Source organism: Nerophis ophidion, linkage group LG19, assembly GCF_033978795.1.
Source record: "Nerophis ophidion isolate RoL-2023_Sa linkage group LG19, RoL_Noph_v1.0, whole genome shotgun sequence".
Taxonomy (NCBI): domain Eukaryota; kingdom Metazoa; phylum Chordata; class Actinopteri; order Syngnathiformes; family Syngnathidae; genus Nerophis; species Nerophis ophidion.
The window spans coordinates 8,408,868-8,427,394 of NC_084629.1; the positions used below are offsets into that span (position 1 = coordinate 8,408,868).

At 43.7% G+C, this 18,527-nt stretch overlaps 1 protein-coding gene across 2 annotated transcripts in view; it reads left to right on the forward strand.

Moving 5' to 3' along the window:
* Positions 1 to 254: 254 nt before the first annotated feature.
* frmpd4 (FERM and PDZ domain containing 4) overlaps positions 255 to 18,527 on the forward strand; it is a 167,574-nt gene continuing 149,301 nt past the window's right edge. Inside the window, exon 1 of one of the 2 annotated variants that reach the window (XM_061879082.1) lies at positions 255 to 577. In XM_061879082.1, coding sequence (XP_061735066.1) covers positions 534 to 577 — 44 coding nt within the window. In that variant the 5' untranslated portion in view covers positions 255 to 533. The remainder of the gene's footprint in view (positions 578 to 18,527) is intronic. The other variant, XM_061879085.1, reaches the window with a different exon arrangement.

Below are 18,527 nucleotides of genomic sequence, written 5' to 3' on the forward strand. Positions count from 1 at the left end.
ATGTTGACGGCTTAATGTTAAGCTCTCCTGCCTGAAACACATGCCATCTTTAAAACCCTCATACCGGGGATCAGATTATTATGTCAGGCCCGTGCAAATTGGCGTGCGGGAATAATGTAAATACCTCCGCAGTCACTTCGCCGAAACGTGTTGGGCCCCTCCCCCCCCCGGTGGAGCGGAGGTGAGGCGTTCATGGAGGCGGCCTCATTGATCCCTCTGTTTTCTAACGCACTGGCCCGGAATGTGATGTTGTTTCATTACCGAGGCAGAAGCGACGAGCTGGTTCTCCACCCCGGAGGGCGCTGCCGGCCAGTCAACTCAGACGGACGGACGGACGGACGTGGGGGGGGTGTGCGTAGTACGTGATCGTGGCCGACCGAGCGGGCTCAGTCTGACGGTTTCGTTTGGCGACGGAAAGTTCGATTAAAAACCAACTTTGCCGAGCGGAGTGCATTTCAGTGTAAAAAAGGGAGGGCTCTAAATGCCTTGACGGGGAACGACGAAGCGTCGCTCCCGAGAAGCCGCCAGCCGCGATGAACCCGGACGACAACGAACTGGGCGTCTTCACTGTCATCCAGTGAGTAGCGCTCCGTGGGCTTTGTTGTTGTGCTGTGATGTAACTTAAGTCAGAGACGATCACGCTCAGGCGTGACATGCTCGCTGTTGGGGATTCCAACTTTACTGCAGAGGAGAGTTGATTTTTTTTCCTTAGACAAAGTTCCCTTTGATGCAAACATTGCAGGATTTACCCTTTGATGGTAATTATTGGCGTGGGATCAAATATTGGTGCAGCAGATTTAGATATCAAAAGTGTGGCTGTCTGCTGTGCAACGACAAAATCATGGCGTGACGCTCCGTAGGGCTGGAAGATATTAGTGTTGTGTCGTTCGCGAACTATTCGTTAGAATGAACGAATCATTTGAGTGAACGTACTGAACCGAATCACTTCATGAACTGATTCGTACCTTTCTCAGTTCAGTTGAGCTCCGCCGGGACCATGCCGGTATGAGTGGAACTGGCGCGAATCACGTGAATCACGTTCGCGAACGTACTGACACAGAGAACTGACTGTGTTGTGACGTGAATCACGTGAATCTCTTTTGCGAACGTACTGACAGATAACTGACTGGTTTGAGACGTGAATCACATGAATACAGTTCGCGAACATACTGACACAGAGAACTGACTGTCGCGACGTGAATCACATTCGCGAACGTATTGACACAGAGAACTGACTGGCGCGACAAAAATCACGTGAATCACATTCGCGAACGTAGTGACACAGAAAACTGACTGTCGCGAAGGGAATCACGTGAATCACGTTCGCGAATGTACTAACACAGAGAACTGACTGTGTTGCGACGTGAATCACATGAATCACGTTCGCGAACGTACTGACACAGAGAACTGACTGTGTCGCGACGTGAATCAAGTGATTCACGTTCGCGAACATATTGACACAGAGAACTGACTGGCGTGACAAGAATCACGTGAATTACATTCGCGAACATGCTGACGCAAAGAACTGACTGTCGCGAAGGGAATCACGTGAATCACGTTCGCGAACATGCTGACACAAAGAACTGACTGTGTCGCGACGTGAATCACGTTTGCGAACGTACTGACACAGAGAACTGACTGTCGCGAAGGGAATCACGTGAATCACGTTCGCGAACGTACTAACACAGAGAACTGACTGTGTCACGACGTGAATCACGTGAATCACGCTCGCGAACGTACTAACACAGAGAACTGACTGTGTCGCGACGTGAATCACGTGAATCACGTGAATCACGTTCGCGAACGTACTGACAGAGAACTGACTGTTTCGCGACGTGAATCACGTGATTCACGCTCGCGAACGTACTAATGCAGAGAACTGACTGTGTCGCGACGTGAATCACATTCGCGAACGTATTGACACAGAGAACTGACTGGCGCGACAAGAATCACGTGAATTACATTTGCGAACATGATGACACAAAGAACTGACAGTGTCGCGACGTGAATCACGTTTGCGAACTTACTGACACAGAGAACTGACTGTCGCGAAGGGAATCACGTGAATCACCTTCGCGAACGTACTGACACAGAACTGACTGTGTCGCGACGTGAATCAAGTGATTCACGTTCGCGAACGTATTGACACAGAGAACTGACTGTCGCGAAGGGAATCACGTGAATCACGTTCGCGAATGTACTAACACAGAGAACTGACTGTGTTGCGACGTGAATCACATGAATCACGTTCGCGAACGTACTGACACAGAGAACTGACTGGCGCGACAAGAATCACGTGAATTACATTGGCGAACATGCTGACACAAAGAACTGACAGTGTCGCGACGTGAATCACGTGAATCACGTTCGCGAACATGCTGACACAAAGAACTGACAGTGTCGCGACGTGAATCACGTTTGCGAACGTACTGACACAGAGAACTGACTGTCGCGAAGGGAATCACGTGAATCACGTTCGCGAACGTACTAACACAGAGAACTGACTGTGTCACGACGTGAATCACGTGAATCACGTGAATCACGTTTGCGAACGTACTGACAGAGAACTGACTGTTTCGCGACGTGAATCACGTGATTCACGCTCGCGAACGTACTAATGCAGAGAACTGACTGTGTCGCGACTTGAATCACGTTCACAAACGTACTGACACAGAGAACTGACTGTGTCGCGAGACGTGAATCACGTTTGCGAACATACTGACACAGAGAACTGACTGTGTCGCGACGTGAATCACGTGATTCACGTTCGCGAACGTACTGACGCAGAGAACTGACTGTGTCGCGATGTGAATCACGTGAATCACGTTCGCGAACGTACTGACACAGAGAACTGACTGTCGCGACGTGAATCACATTCGCGAACGTATTGACACAGAGAACTGACTGGCGCGACAAGAATCACGTGAATCACATTCGCGAACGTAGTGACACAGAGAACTGACTGTTTCGCGACGTGAATCACGTGATTCACGCTCGCGAACGTACTAATGCAGTGAACTGACTGTGTCGCGACTTGAATCACGTTCACAAACGTACTGACACAGAGAACTGACTGTGTCGCGAGACGTGAATCACGTTTGCGAACATACTGACACAGAGAACTGACTGTGTCGCGACGTGAATCACGTGATTCACGTTCGCGAACGTACTGACGCAGAGAACTGACTGTGTCGCGACATGAATCACGTGAATCACGTTCGCGAACGTCCTGACGCAGATAACTGACTGGCGCGACAAGAATCACGTGAATCATATTCGCGAACGTAGTGACACAGAGAACTGACTGTCGCGAAGGGAATCACGTGAATCACGTTCGCGAACGTACTAACACAGAGAACTGACTGTGTCGCGACATGAATCACGTGAATCACGTTCGCGAACGTCCTGACGCAGAGAACTGACTGTCGCGACGTGAATCACATTCGCGAACATATTGACACAGAGAACTGACTGGCGCGACAAGAATCACGTGAATCATATTCGCGAACGTAGTGACACAGAGAACTGACTGTCGCGACGTGAATCACATTCGCGAACGTATTGACACAGAGAACTGACTGGCGCGACAAAAATCACGTGAATCACATTCGCGAACGTAGTGACACAGAAAACTGACTGTCGCGAAGGGAATCACGTGAATCACGTTCGCGAATGTACTAACACAGAGAACTGACTGTGTTGCGACGTGAATCACATGAATCACGTTCGCGAACGTACTGACACAGAGAACTGACTGTGTCGCGACGTGAATCAAGTGATTCACGTTCGCGAACATATTGACACAGAGAACTGACTGGCGTGACAAGAATCACGTGAATTACATTCGCGAACATGCTGCGGAAAGAACTGACTGTCGCGAAGGGAATCACGTCAATCACGTTCGCGAACATGCTGACACAAAGAACTGACTGTGTCGCGACGTGAATCACGTTTGCGAACGTACTGACACAGAGAACTGACTGTCGCGAAGGGAATCACGTGAATCACGTTCGCGAACGTACTAACACAGAGAACTGACTGTGTCACGACGTGAATCACGTGAATCACGCTCGCGAACGTACTAACACAGAGAACTGACTGTGTCGCGACGTGAATCACGTGAATCACGTGAATCACGTTCGCGAACGTACTGACAGAGAACTGACTGTTTCGCGACGTGAATCACGTGATTCACGCTCGCGAACGTACTAATGCAGAGAACTGACTGTGTCGCGACGTGAATCACATTCGCGAACGTATTGACACAGAGAACTGACTGGCGCGACAAGAATCACGTGAATTACATTTGCGAACATGATGACACAAAGAACTGACAGTGTCGCGACGTGAATCACGTTTGCGAACTTACTGACACAGAGAACTGACTGTCGCGAAGGGAATCACGTGAATCACGTTCGCGAACGTACTGACACAGAACTGACTTTGTCGCGACGTGAATCAAGTGATTCACGTTCGCGAACGTATTGACACAGAGAACTGACTGTCGCGAAGGGAATCACGTGAATCACGTTCGCGAATGTACTAACACAGAGAACTGACTGTGTTGCGACGTGAATCACATGAATCACGTTCGCGAACGTACTGACACAGAGAACTGACTGGCGCGACAAGAATCACGTGAATTACATTGGCGAACATGCTGACACAAAGAACTGACAGTGTCGCGACGTGAATCACGTGAATCACGTTCGCGAACATGCTGACACAAAGAACTGACAGTGTCGCGACGTGAATCACGTTTGCGAACGTACTGACACAGAGAACTGACTGTCGCGAAGGGAATCACGTGAATCACGTTCGCGAACGTACTAACACAGAGAACTGACTGTGTCACGACGTGAATCACGTGAATCACGTGAATCACGTTTGCGAACGTACTGACAGAGAACTGACTGTTTCGCGACGTGAATCACGTGATTCACGCTCGCGAACGTACTAATGCAGAGAACTGACTGTGTCGCGACTTGAATCACGTTCACAAACGTACTGACACAGACAACTGACTGTGTCGCGAGACGCGAATCACATTTGCGAACATACTGACACAGAGAACTGACTGTGTCGCGACGTGAATCACGTGATTCACGTTCGCGAACGTACTGACGCAGAGAACTGACTGTGTCGCGATGTGAATCACGTGAATCACGTTCGCGAACGTACTGACACAGAGAACTGACTGTCGCGACGTGAATCACATTCGCGAACGTATTGACACAGAGAACTGACTGGCGCGACAAGAATCACGTGAATCACATTCGCGAACGTAGTGACACAGAGAACTGACTGTTTCGCGACGTGAATCACGTGATTCACGCTCGCGAACGTACTAATGCAGTGAACTGACTGTGTCGCGACTTGAATCACGTTCACAAACGTACTGACACAGAGAACTGACTGTGTCGCGAGACGTGAATCACGTTTGCGAACGTACTGACGCAGAGAACTGACTGTGTCGCGACATGAATCACGTGAATCACGTTCGCGAACGTCCTGACGCAGAGAACTGACTGTCGCGACGTGAATCACATTCGCGAACATATTGACACAGAGAACTGACTGGCGCGACAAGAATCACGTGAATCATATTCGCGAACGTAGTGACACAGAGAACTGACTGTCGCGAAGGGAATCACGTGAATCACGTTCGCGAACGTACTAACACAGAGAACTGACTGTGTCGCGACATGAATCACGTGAATCACGTTCGCGAACGTCCTGACGCAGAGAACTGACTGTCGCGACGTGAATCACATTCGCGAACATATTGACACAGAGAACTGACTGGCGCGACAAGAATCACGTGAATCATATTCGCGAACGTAGTGACACAGAGAACTGACTGTCGCGAAGGGAATCACGTGAATCACGTTTGCGAACGTACTAACACAGAGAACTGACTGTCGCGACGTGAATCACATTCGCGAACGTATTGACACAGAGAACTGACTGGCGCGACAAGAATCACGTGAATCATATTCGCGAACGTAGTGACACAGAGAACTGACTGTCGCGAAAGGAATCACGTGAATCACGTTCGCGAACGTACTAACACAGAGAACTGACTGTGTCGCGACGTGAATCACGTTCGCAAACGTACTGACGCAGAGAACTGACTGTGTCGCGACGTGAATCACGTGAATTATGTTCGCGAACTTAGTGACGCAGGGAACTGACTGTGTCGCGACGTGAATCACGTTCGCAAACGTACTGACACAGAGAACTGACTGTGTCGCGACGTGAATCACGTGAATCACGTTCGCAAACATGCTGACACAAAGAACCGACAGTGTCGCGACGTGAATCACGTTTGCAAACGTACTGACACAGAGAACTGACTGTGTTGCGACGTGAATCACGTGATTCACGCTCGCAAACGTACTGACGCAGAGACCTGAATGTGTCGCGACGTTAATCACGTTCGCAAACATACTGACACAGAGAACTGACTGTGTCGCGACGTGAATCACGTGAATCACGTTCGCTAACGTACTGACAGAGAACTGACTGTGTCGCGACGTGAATCACGTTCGCAAACGTACTGACACAGAGAATTGACTGTGTCGCGACGTGAATCACGTGAATCACGTTCGCGAACCTGCTGACACAAAGAACCGACAGTGTCGCGACGTGAATCACGTTTGCGAACGTACTGACACAGAGAACTGACTGTGTCGCGACGTGAATCACGTGATTCAAGTTCGCGAACGTACTGACGCAGAGAACTGACTGTGTCGCGACGTGAATCACGTGAATTATGTTCGCGAACTTAGTGACGCAGGGAACTGACTGTGTCGCGACGTGAATCACGTTCGCAAACGTACTGACACAGAGAACTGACTGTGTCGCGACGTGAATCACGTGATTCACGTACGCGAACGTACTGACGCAGAGAACTGACTGTGTCGCGACTTGAACCACGTGAATCACGTTCGCGAACGAACTGACAGAGAACTGACTGTTTCGCGACGTGAATCACGTGAATCACGTTCGCAAACATGCTGACACAAAGAACCGACAGTGTCGCGACGTGAATCACGTTTGCAAACGTACTGACACAGAGAACTGACTGTGTCGCGACGTGAATCACGTGATTCACGCTCGCAAACGTACTGACGCAGAGACCTGAATGTGTCGCGACGTTAATCACGTTCGCAAACATACTGACACAGAGAACTGACTGTGTCGCGACGTGAATCACGTGAATCACGTTCGCTAACGTACTGACAGAGAACTGACTGTGTCGCGACGTGAATCACATTCGCAAACGTACTGACACAGAGAATTGACTGTGTCGCGACGTGAATCACGTGAATCACCTTCGCGAACCTGCTGACACAAAGAACCGACAGTGTCGCGACGTGAATCACGTTTGCGAACGTACTGACACAGAGAACTGATTGTGTCGCGACGTGAATCACGTGATTCAAGTTCGCGAACGTACTGACGCAGAGAACTGACTGTGTCGCGACGTGAATCACGTGAATTATGTTCGCGAACTTAGTGACGCAGGGAACTGACTGTGTCGCGACGTGAATCACGTTCGCGAACGTATTGACACAGAGAACTGACTGGCGCGACAAGAATCACGTGAATCACATTCGCGAACGTAGTGACATAGAGAACTGACTGTTGCGAAGGGAATCACGTGAATCACGTTCGCGAACGTACTAACACAGAGAACTGACTGTGTCGCGACGTGAATCACGTGAATCACGTTCGCTAACGTACTGACAGAGAACTGACTGTGTCGCGACGTGAATCACGTTCGCAAACGTACTGACACAAAGAACCGACAGTGTCGCGACGTGAATCACGTTTGCGAACGTACTGACACAGAGAACTGACTGTGTCGCGACGTGAATCACGTGATTCAAGTTCGCAAACGTACTGATGCAGAGAACTGACTGTGTCGCGACGTGAATCACGTGAATTATGTTCGCAAACTTAGTGACGCAGGGAACTGACTGTGTCGCGACGTGAATCACGTTTGCGAAAGTACTGACCAGAGAACTGACTGTGTCGCGACGTGAATCACGTGAATCACGTTCGCTAACGTACTGACAGAGAACTGACTGTGTCGCGACGTGAATCACGTTCGCAAACGTACTGACACAGAGAATTGACTGTGTCGCGACGTGAATCACGTGAATCACGTTCGCGAACATGCTGACACAAAGAACTGACAGTGTCGCGACATGAATCACGTTTGCGAACGTACTGACACAGAGAACTGACTGTGTCGCGACGTGAATCACGTGAATTTTGTTCGCGAACGTACTGACGCAGAGAACTGACTGTGTCGCAACGTGAATCACGTGAATCACGTTCTCGAACGTACTGACGCAGGGAACTGACTGTGTCGCAACGTGAATCACGTTCGCGAACGTACTGACACAGAGTACTGACTGTGTCGCGGAGGATGACGTCACATTGAGGATCTCGTTCAGTCACTGTGCTCGTCGTTCATTGGGTGCTGAGGGCTTGTGTCTTTCTCGAACTGACACACACCGAGATCTGCCGCCGGGGTAGCTGTTACTACTGACTGACTCGTGATTCGCCGACCTGCACACATTTTTTTATTCTATTTTTCATATCGTGTTTATTATATACCGCTTTTAGAGTGGTCATAATTAAAAAAAACAAAAAAACACATTGGATGTGATATAAAAGGAAGAGTGATTTTATTACATTTTTAATACATGTATGTCATGTTAGAAACATTACATGTTAAAATAATAAAACGTAATGTGAAAAACGAAAACTTGTAACACATTTTAGAATCGTTTTTCTCCTATCTTGTCAAATCCACTATGAATTGTTAAAATAAATGTAATGTAATAATGTAGAAAATAATTGCATTTCAAACACATTTAAGAATATATTTCAATTTTGTCGTCGAGTCAAATGTTAAGATGTAAAAATAATAATACAATTTGTAAATTTGTATGTAATTTTTACCACTTTAAAAAACTTTTTTTTATTTTTTACTTTGTTTTCAGATCCATTTTAAAATGTCATGGACACCTCATGTAGAGGACACAAAAAAAAGAAGGGAAAAAAAGGAAAATAATATTTGTAGCACATTTTTAAATAAATTGTTATTATCTTGTCAGATTCACACAAACCGAGATCTGCCGCTGGGGAAGCTGTTACTGACTGAATCATGATTCGCCGACCTGCACACAGAACTGCTGCTGCAGAAGTGATTCGGTGAACGAATCTTTTGAACGAATCAATTTAAAGAACTGAATCTAGTGATTCAGTACAGTCAAAAGAACTGCCGATCCCATCACTAGAAGATATGGCCTTTTTTAATATCTCCATATTTTTAGGCAAAGTCGCGATACCTGATATATATCTTAATATTTTGCCTTAGCCTTGAATGAACACTTAATGCGTATAACCACAGCAGTATGATGATTCTATGTGTCTACATTAAAACATTCTTCTTCATACTGCGTTAATATATGCTCATTTTAAACATTCCACAACTAAATCAATTGACCAAAACTGTATTTATTTAACAGTTACTAAGCAGTGATAAAAACATTCATGTCATTTCCAAAACAGGAAAGTGCAAGAATGTCAGAGACATTTTAAAACAAGCTATAAGTGCACTTTTGTGCATGATGTCACCAAGATGAAATATCAAAAAAACACTAAATTAAAGTGCACTTTTTGTACAGAACGCCACTACAATAGGTAAAAACAAATAAAGTGCACTTTTGTGCATGATGTCACACAAGATATTTCAACAAGTGTCAAATACAAATGAGCTGCATATCAAATAGTGCATGTCCTTCACTATGTGGTAGGTTATCTCCTTCTGTTGTTGATTTTTTTTTTTCCATACGGTGTTGATCTGGAAATAGTTGCTTTGGCATTTTGTGGGGTGTGGCACCGAACAGAGATGTTGACATGCAGAGTTTCAAGCACTCGTCATTCTCTAGTGGGTGACTTTTCAAATGATGCTACATTAACAGTGCTGCTACTTTTTGTAGCAACGCTTTTGCCGCATAAATGTTCAACATATTCCAGCTTGAAGCCAAACCACCACCAGACGATGCACTTGTGCTGTTTTCCTTGGGAAATACTTCTTCCTTCATTTTTTACCAGATTCGCACCTTCTTTTTCTCGTATTACCACCTGCACCTCACCGTTAGCATCAAAGCTAACGTTACCATGTCGGTACCTGTCTGCGCCGCGGGAGCGTGTTACGTAGCACACGTGACATATATAAGAAGGTGCGCTTGTTTTAAGTCTCTGTGAGAAGGACAGACAGGAAAGACTGAGAATAGCCAGTAGTGTAATGTCCGCAGCTAAAAACAAATGCGTGAGAACGTATACTCGAATATCACGATATAGTCATTTTCTGTATCGAAGAGAGACGAACCCACAATATATCGAGTGTATCGATATCTTATGAGGTGCTGTCAGTGACATTATTCAAAATTATCTCTTTCATACACGACTGAAATGCTCTCACAAACAATTGAAATGTTTTTCTTTCACACACACTACTGAAACACTCTTATACACACTACTGAAACACTCCTATACAGACTACTGGAACACTCTTATACCAGTATATGCTCTCACATACAAGTGTATGTGAGAGCATTTAAGTAGTGTATGTGAGAGCATTTCAGTAGTGTGTATAAGAGTGTTTCAGTAATTTATATAAGAGTGTTTCAGTAGTGTCCGTGAGAGAAAAACATTTCAGTTGTTTATATGAGAGCATTTCAGTAGTGTGTATAAGAGTGTTTCAGTAGTGTGTATAAGAGTGTTTCAGTAGTTTGTGTGTGAGACAAAGATTTCAGTTGTTTATTTGAGAACATTTCAGTCGTGTGTATAAGAGTGTTTCAGTAGTGTGTATAAGAGTGTTTCAGTAGATTGTGTGTTAGAAAAATATTTCAGTTGTTTATGTGTGAGAAAAATATTTCACTTGTTTGTGTGAGAGCATTTCAGTAGTGTGTATAAGAGTGTTTCAGTAGTGTATATACGAGTGTTTTAGTAGTGTGTATAAGAGTGTTTCAGTAGTGTGTAAAATAATGTTTCAGTAGTTTGTGTGTGAGAAAAAGATTTCAGTTGTTTATGGGAGAGCATTTCAGTAGTGTGTATAAAAGTGTTTCAGTAGTGTATATACAAGTGTTTCAGTAATGTGTATAAGAGTGTTTCAGTAGTGTGTATAAGAGTGTTTCAGTAGTTTGTGTGTGAGAAAAAAAATTCAGTTGTTTATGGGAGAGGATTTCAGTAGTGTGTAGTATAAGAGTGTTTCAGTAGTGTGTATACGAGTGTTTCAGTAGTGTGTATAAGAGTGTTTCAGTAGTGTGTAAAAGAGTGTTTCAGTAGTTTGTGTGTGAGAAAAAGATTTCAGTTGTTTATGGGAGAGCATTTCAGTAGTGTGTATAAAAGTGTTTCAGTAGTGTATATACAAGTGTTTCAGTAATGTGTATAAGAGTGTTTCAGTAGTGTGTATAAGAGTGTTTCAGTAGTTTGTGTGTGAGAAAAAAAATTCAGTTGTTTATGGGAGAGGATTTCAGTAGTGTGTAGTATAAGAGTGTTGCAGTAGATTGTGTGTGAGAAAAATATTTCAGTAGTGTCCATGAGAGAAAAACATTTCAGTTGTTTATGTGAGAGCATTTCAGTAGTGTGTATAAGAGTGTTTCAGTAGTGTGTATAAGAGTGTTTCAGTAGTTTGTGTGTGAGAAAAAGATTTCAGTTGTTTATGTGAGAGCATTTCAGTAGTGTGTATAAGAGTGTTTCAGTAGTGTGTATAAGAGTGTTTCAGTAGTTTGTGTGTGAGAAAAAGATTTCAGTTGTTTATGTGTGAGAAAAAGATTTCAGTTGTTTGTGTGAGAGCATTTCAGTAGTGTGTATAAGAGTGTTTCAGTAGTGTATATACGAGTGTTTCAGTAGTGTGTATAAGAGTGTTTCAGTAGTGTGTAAATGAGTGTTTCAGTAGTTTGTGTGTGAGAAAAAAATTTCAGTTGTTTATGTGAGAGCATTTCAGTAGTGTGTATAAAAGTGTTTCAGTAGTGTATATACGAGTGTTTCAGTAATGTGTATAAGAGTGTTTCAGTAGTGTGTATAAGAGTGTTTCAGTAGTTTGTGTGTGAGAAAAAAAATTCAGTTGTTTATGGGAGAGCATTTCAGTAGTGTGTAGTATAAGAGTGTTTCAGTAGTGTGTATAAGAGTGTTTCAGTAGATTGTGTGTGAGAAAAATATTTCAGTAGTGTCCGTGGGAGAAAACATTTCAGTTGTTTATGTGAGAGCATTTCAGTTGTGTGTATAAGAGTGTTTCAGTAGTGTGTATAAGAGTGTTCAGTAGTTTGTGTGTGAGACAAAGATTTCAGTTGTTTATGTGAGAGCATTTCAGTAGTGTGTATAAGAGTGTTTCAGTAGTGTGTATAAGAGTGTTTCAGTAGTTTGTGTGTGAGAAAAAGATTTCAGTTGTTTATGTGTGAGAAAAAGATTTCAGTTGTTTGTGTGAGAGCATTTCAGTAGTGTGTATAAGAGTGTTTCAGTAGTGTATATACGAGTGTTTCAGTAGTGTGTATAAGAGTGTTTCAGTAGTGTGTAAATGAGTGTTTCAGTAGTTTGTGTGTGAGAAAAAGATTTCAGTTGTTTATGGGAGACCATTTCAGTAGTGTGTATAAGAGTGTTTCAGTAGTGTGTATAAGTGTTTCAGTAGTGTATGTGAGAGAAAAACATTTCAGTTGTTTATGTGAGAGCATTTCAGGAGTGTATGTCACAGGTAATTCTGAATAATGTCCCGAACTGCCCCTCATAATATATCGGCCAGCCCTAGCGCTCCGTTAACTTTTGGAATCTCATCATATTTTCTCGCTGAAGGTCGTAGGTCATGATTCGCCTCTTTCAATTTTTGCAATGTTTTTTTGCGGCCAATTAAGCAGCTAATCACAAGTAGTCGCATTTGGATCGGAGTTGACGACTGAATCAATTTTATTGTCATGTGGCCAAGAGAACATTTGTGTTTTGGTTGTGTAGCTCAGTTCCTGGTTCGATCCCCGCTTCCGCCATCTTAGTCACTGCCGTTGTGTCCTTGGGAAAGACACTTTACCCACCTGCTCTCAGTGCCACCGACACAGGTTTAAAAAAAAAAAAAAAGTAACTTAGATATTCGGTTTCAGAATGTAAAAGAGCTTTGAGTCCAAGTCACAAGTCACAGTCCAAGGCACAGGTGGCATCCTATGACGGTTCCACGCTGGAAATCACTGAGAGCGGCCCATTCTTTCACAAATGTTTGTAGATACAGTCTCCAAAAGTCGGCGACCTCTATGCAGTATGGCCTCTCTGTTAGTTTACTTTGTGGCTGAGTTGCTGTTGTTCCCAAACTCTTCCGTTTTCTTATAATAAAGGCAACAGTTGACTTTGGAATATTTAGGACCGAGGAAATTTCCCGACTGGATTTGTTGCACAGGTGGCATCCTATGATAGTTCCATGCTGGAAATGACTGAGAGTGGCCCATTCTTTCACAAACGTTTGTAGAAACCGTATCCGTGCCTAAGTGCTGGATTCTTACAACTGATTCTGATCATTTGGATGGCTGGCCAAATACCTTTGGCGATATAGTGTATATTAAGGAATAATATTAGATGATCAGAAATGATAATACAACAGGATCAATGTCTATTATAGGCACAGGTGGCAAAAAAGACTGAGAAAGTTGAGGAATGCTCATCAAACACTTATTTAAAACACCCCACGGGTGAACAAGCTAATTGGGAACAGGTGGGTGCCACGATTGGGTATAAAAGCAGCTTCAATGAAATGTTCAGTCATTCACAAACAAGGATGGGGTGAGGGTCATCACTTTGTGAACAAATGTGTGAGAAAATTGTCCAATAGTTTAAGAACAAAATTTCTCAACACGCAATTGCAAGGAATTTTGAGATTTCACCATCTACGGTCCGTAATATCATCAAAATCTGAATCTGGAAGTAATCACTGCACGTAACATTGAATGCCCCTGACATTCGATCACTCAGGCGGTACTGCAAAAACCGACATCAGAGTGCAAAGGATTGTAGAGGTTGCCCTGTTGTGGGTTCTCCTGATAGTGACGGACCTTCACTCCAACTCCAACTCCTGTGTCTTGGCCCGGCTGCTGCTAATAAGCATGGCAGGTGATTGGATGATCATTCCCAGCTGGGTAATCCAATCACCTGCCAGCTGTGCTTCGAGGCCGGTCTTTACACACCCCACTCTGTCGCAGGCCCGCAGACCACGCCTTGTCCGCAAGAATGTCAATAATTGATCTATTGATACTTTTATTAGTAGATTGCACAGTTCAGTACATATTCCGTACAATTGACCACTAAATGGTAACACCCGAATAAGTTTTTCAACTTGTTTAAGTCGAGGTCCAGGTTAATCAATTTGTGGTAAAGCATGATCTTAGGAACCAGAAAACCACTGTTGGTAACTACAGTTGGTCGCTACATCTGTAAGTGCAAGTTAAAACTCTACTATGCAAAGCCAAAGCCATTTATCAACAACACCCAGAAACGCCGCCGGCTTCGCCGGGCCCGAGCTCATCTAAGATAGATTGATGCAAAGTGGAAAAGTAAAATATGACAACGGACTGTCGAACAACTTAAGCTGTACATCAAACAAGAATGGGAAAGAATTCCACCCGAAAAGCATCAAAAATTGGTCTCCTCAGTTCCCAAATGTTTACTTAGTGAAGTGAATTAGATTTATACAGCGCTTTTCTCTAGTGACTCAAAGCGCTTTACATAGTGAAACCCATTATATAAGTTGAATTTAAACCAGTGTGGATGGCACTGGGAGAAGGTGGGTGAAGTGTCTTTCCCAAGGACACAACGGCAGTGAATTGGATGGTGGGTGCGGGGATCGAACCTAGAACTCTCAAGCTGCCGGGACATCCAGTCTGCCAACTGAGCTCTGCCGCCCTGAGTGTTGTGTTAAAGGAAAGGCCATGTAACACAGTGGTAAAAATTACGGCTGTCCAATAATATCTTACTGCTGATATTATCGGCCAATAAATGCTTTAGAATGTATAATCGGGAATTAGCGGTATTGGTTTCAAAAAGTAAAATGTATGACTTTTTAAAAAGCCGTTGTGTACACGGATGTAGGGAGAAGTAAAGAGCGCCAATAAACCTTAAAGGCACTGACTTTTGCGTGCGGGCCCAGCCACATAACATCTACGGCTTTTCACACACACAAGTGAATTCAAGGCATACTTGGTCAACAGCCATACAGGTCACACTGAGGGTGGCCGTATAAACAACTTTAACACTGTTACAAATATGCGCCACACTGTGAACTCACACCAAACAAGAATGACAAACACATTTCTGCAGAACATCCGCACCGTAACACAACAGAACAAATACCCAGAACCCCTTGCAGCACTAACTCACCGGGGCACAACCATATACTTTAATCTTAACTCAAAAGAGGAACAAATGAAAGGCGCTCACAGAGGAGGTACAAAAACTTGGCTATGAAACAAAACTATTACAACAACATAAACTATGGACATAAAAAAAAACTTGCAAACTATGGCATGAATAAGAAAACTTACGGGGAACGAAAAAAGAGCATAGATAATCAGCATGGAGTAAGGAGGATGTGTCGTCAGCCTGACTGCCTGGCAACTACAGGCTTAAATGCTGTGGTGATTAACAGGTGCATAAGTCCAAATGAACCAGGTGCGTGACATGACAGGTGAAAAGTAATGGGTAGTGACGGAGATAGATATCTACATGTATCCACATTTAAAAGTTATTTATTTTTGTTCCATAGTCATATTTGAAATAGCTAGTGTTTCATCTTGTATTCTGTTTATCTTTTCCCTATCTCCTGACCGATGGTACACTGTAGACCAGTGGTCCCCAACCTTTTTGTATCCGCGGACCGGTCAACGCTTAATAATTTGTTCCGGGGCCCGGGTGGGGGTGGGTGCTTTTTTTTTTTTTTTTTCCTTTGTCATGAAAAAGGGACATTTTTGTCGTGAAAAAGGGAGGTTTTTGTGGTTGGTGCACTAATTGTAAGTGTATATTGTGTTTTTTATGTTGATTTAATAAAATATATATATATATATATATATTTTATTATTTTTATAAAAATGAATAAAACATTTTTCTGCGGCCCGGTACCAATCAGTTGGGGACCACTGCTGTAGACGACCTTGGCTTTAGGAATGTGAGGAGTAGCAATACTCCCTTCTTATCTCATCCTGTGCCCAGCTAAGGAGGACAATAGACATGTGTATTCGTTCCGGTGGGTGGGGGCGAGTGGCGTAGGGAAAAAGGCAAGACTTCCGTAGTATTGTCAGATCAACTTGGGCGATGCGATTTGAAGGTGTTATTCATAGATTGGTCTCCCAAAGCTTTGGAATAAAATGTCAGAATACCTACTCTGTCTGGGATTCATTTAAAATCAGCTTATGTGTCATCAAAAGAACTTGGGGGTGACCAGCAGTTTAAATTCTCAGCAAGAGAAATATTGCAACAATTGCCATGGTGACAAAACAAACAAGAGTGCGCTAAAACAGGAACTAATGGAGTCAAAAACAAAACAGAACATGATCATAAAGACATGACGATTATCAGACATCTCTAGTAAAAATGCCCCTGCGCCAACTTTTTAGCTGCCATTAAATTCTATGTTAATGATTATTTGCAAAAACAAAACAAAACAAACAAACATGTTTTTCAGTTCTGACATTAAGAATCTTGTCTTTGCAGTCTGTTCAATTGAATGTAAGTTGAAAATGATTTGCAAATCATTGTATTGTGTTTTTATTGACCATTTATACAACGTGCCGACTTTACTCCTTTTGGGTTTTGTAATATATTTGACTATATTTGCCTAAACAACGACCTATAATTGGTCACTTTTGGGTCCCGATCCAACAGTTGAGTTTTATCCAGAGTGGCACTAACACACATTTGGTTGAAATGAGTGCAGCGGCAATAAAGTATGAAACATTAAGTAAATGCACGCAGTCCAAGGCTGTGGATGTTTCCCCAACGCTGCTTTTAAGGCAACATTTACGCCTCTGTTTCGCGTGCTTAGCAATTCCAGCAGAATGTCTGCACTCGACTCATTTTCTGCTTTTAAGAGGCGCGAGCAGCCTTCCAACGGCGCGGCTTGCAAAATTTAGGACTTGCTGGGTTTTAAGTGACCAAGTGTACGCAAATGAGTGGATTCAGCTGATTCAAATGGAGCACCGAGGGGAAGGGCAGCGCGATTGGTTGGCGTAAAAAGCTTCGACCATATTATATTCTCCTTAGATCAGTGTTTTTCAACCTTTTCTGCGCCAAAGCACATTTTTTTTCCATGAAAAAAAATCTCCAGGCTCACCACCAGCAGACAACATTAAAGAAATAAATACAGCAGCCGATATTGACAGTAAAAAGTCGTTCTTGAAATTGTTGGATATGAATTCAAACCGTAACCAAGCATGCATCACTATAGCTCTTTTCTCGAAGTAGGTGTACTGTCAGCACCTCTCACATTACACCCTGACTTATTTGGAGTTTGTTGGTGTTTTAGTTCTTGTCTTGCGCTCCTATTTTGTTGTTAATTGTCATGTCACGTAAGAATGTCCTTTGTGGACGCCGCCTGCTGCTCCACACGCTGTAAGTCTTTGCTGTCGTCCAGCATTCTGTTTTTGTTTACTTTGCAGCCAGTTTAGCTTTGTTCTACGTAGCCATCCCCAAGCTTCAATGCATTTTCTTAGCGGCACTTGCCTTTTGTTTGTTTTTGGTTCAAGCCTGAGACACTTTTTTACCTGCACACTGCCTACCGCTGTCGTCTGCATATTGTGGTCACGACAAACCACGTTCCCGACATCTACAAAGCAATTAGCTACCTGCTGCCACCTACCGATATGGAAGAGTATTACACGGTTACTCTGCCGATTGCTAGACAGCACAGACACTTGGCACATTTTCGGATTATAATTACTGGTTCACGAAACGTATTTTAAACCCAATTAGGTGAAATTACATAATCCCCCACGGTACACCAGACAATATCTTTTGGTACTCTAGTGCAGTGGTTCTCAAATGGGGGTACGCGTACCCCTGGGGGTACTTGAAGGTATGCTAAGGGCTACGTGAGATTTTTCAAAAATATTAAATTAGTAAAATAACACCAGTTGTGCGAGTTTATATTAATTCATCAAAATGCCTTCAAAGAGTTCAAGTATTTTTGTTTAGGGCTGTATTTAATTAAGAAATGTGAGCAAAAAAAAGAAAATCCATCCATTTCCTACCGCTTATTCCATTTTGGGGTCGCGGGGGGCTCTGGCGCCTATCTCAGCTACAATCGGGCGGAAGGCGGGGTACACCCTGGACAAGTCGCCACCTCATCGCAGGGCCAACACAGATAGACAGACAACATTCACACACTAGAATCCAAAATGTTTTTATGTTCAAAAACTCTGGATTTTTTTTCTAAGTGTCAAAAAGTCTGGATTTCTTTTGTCAAAAATGAATGCAAA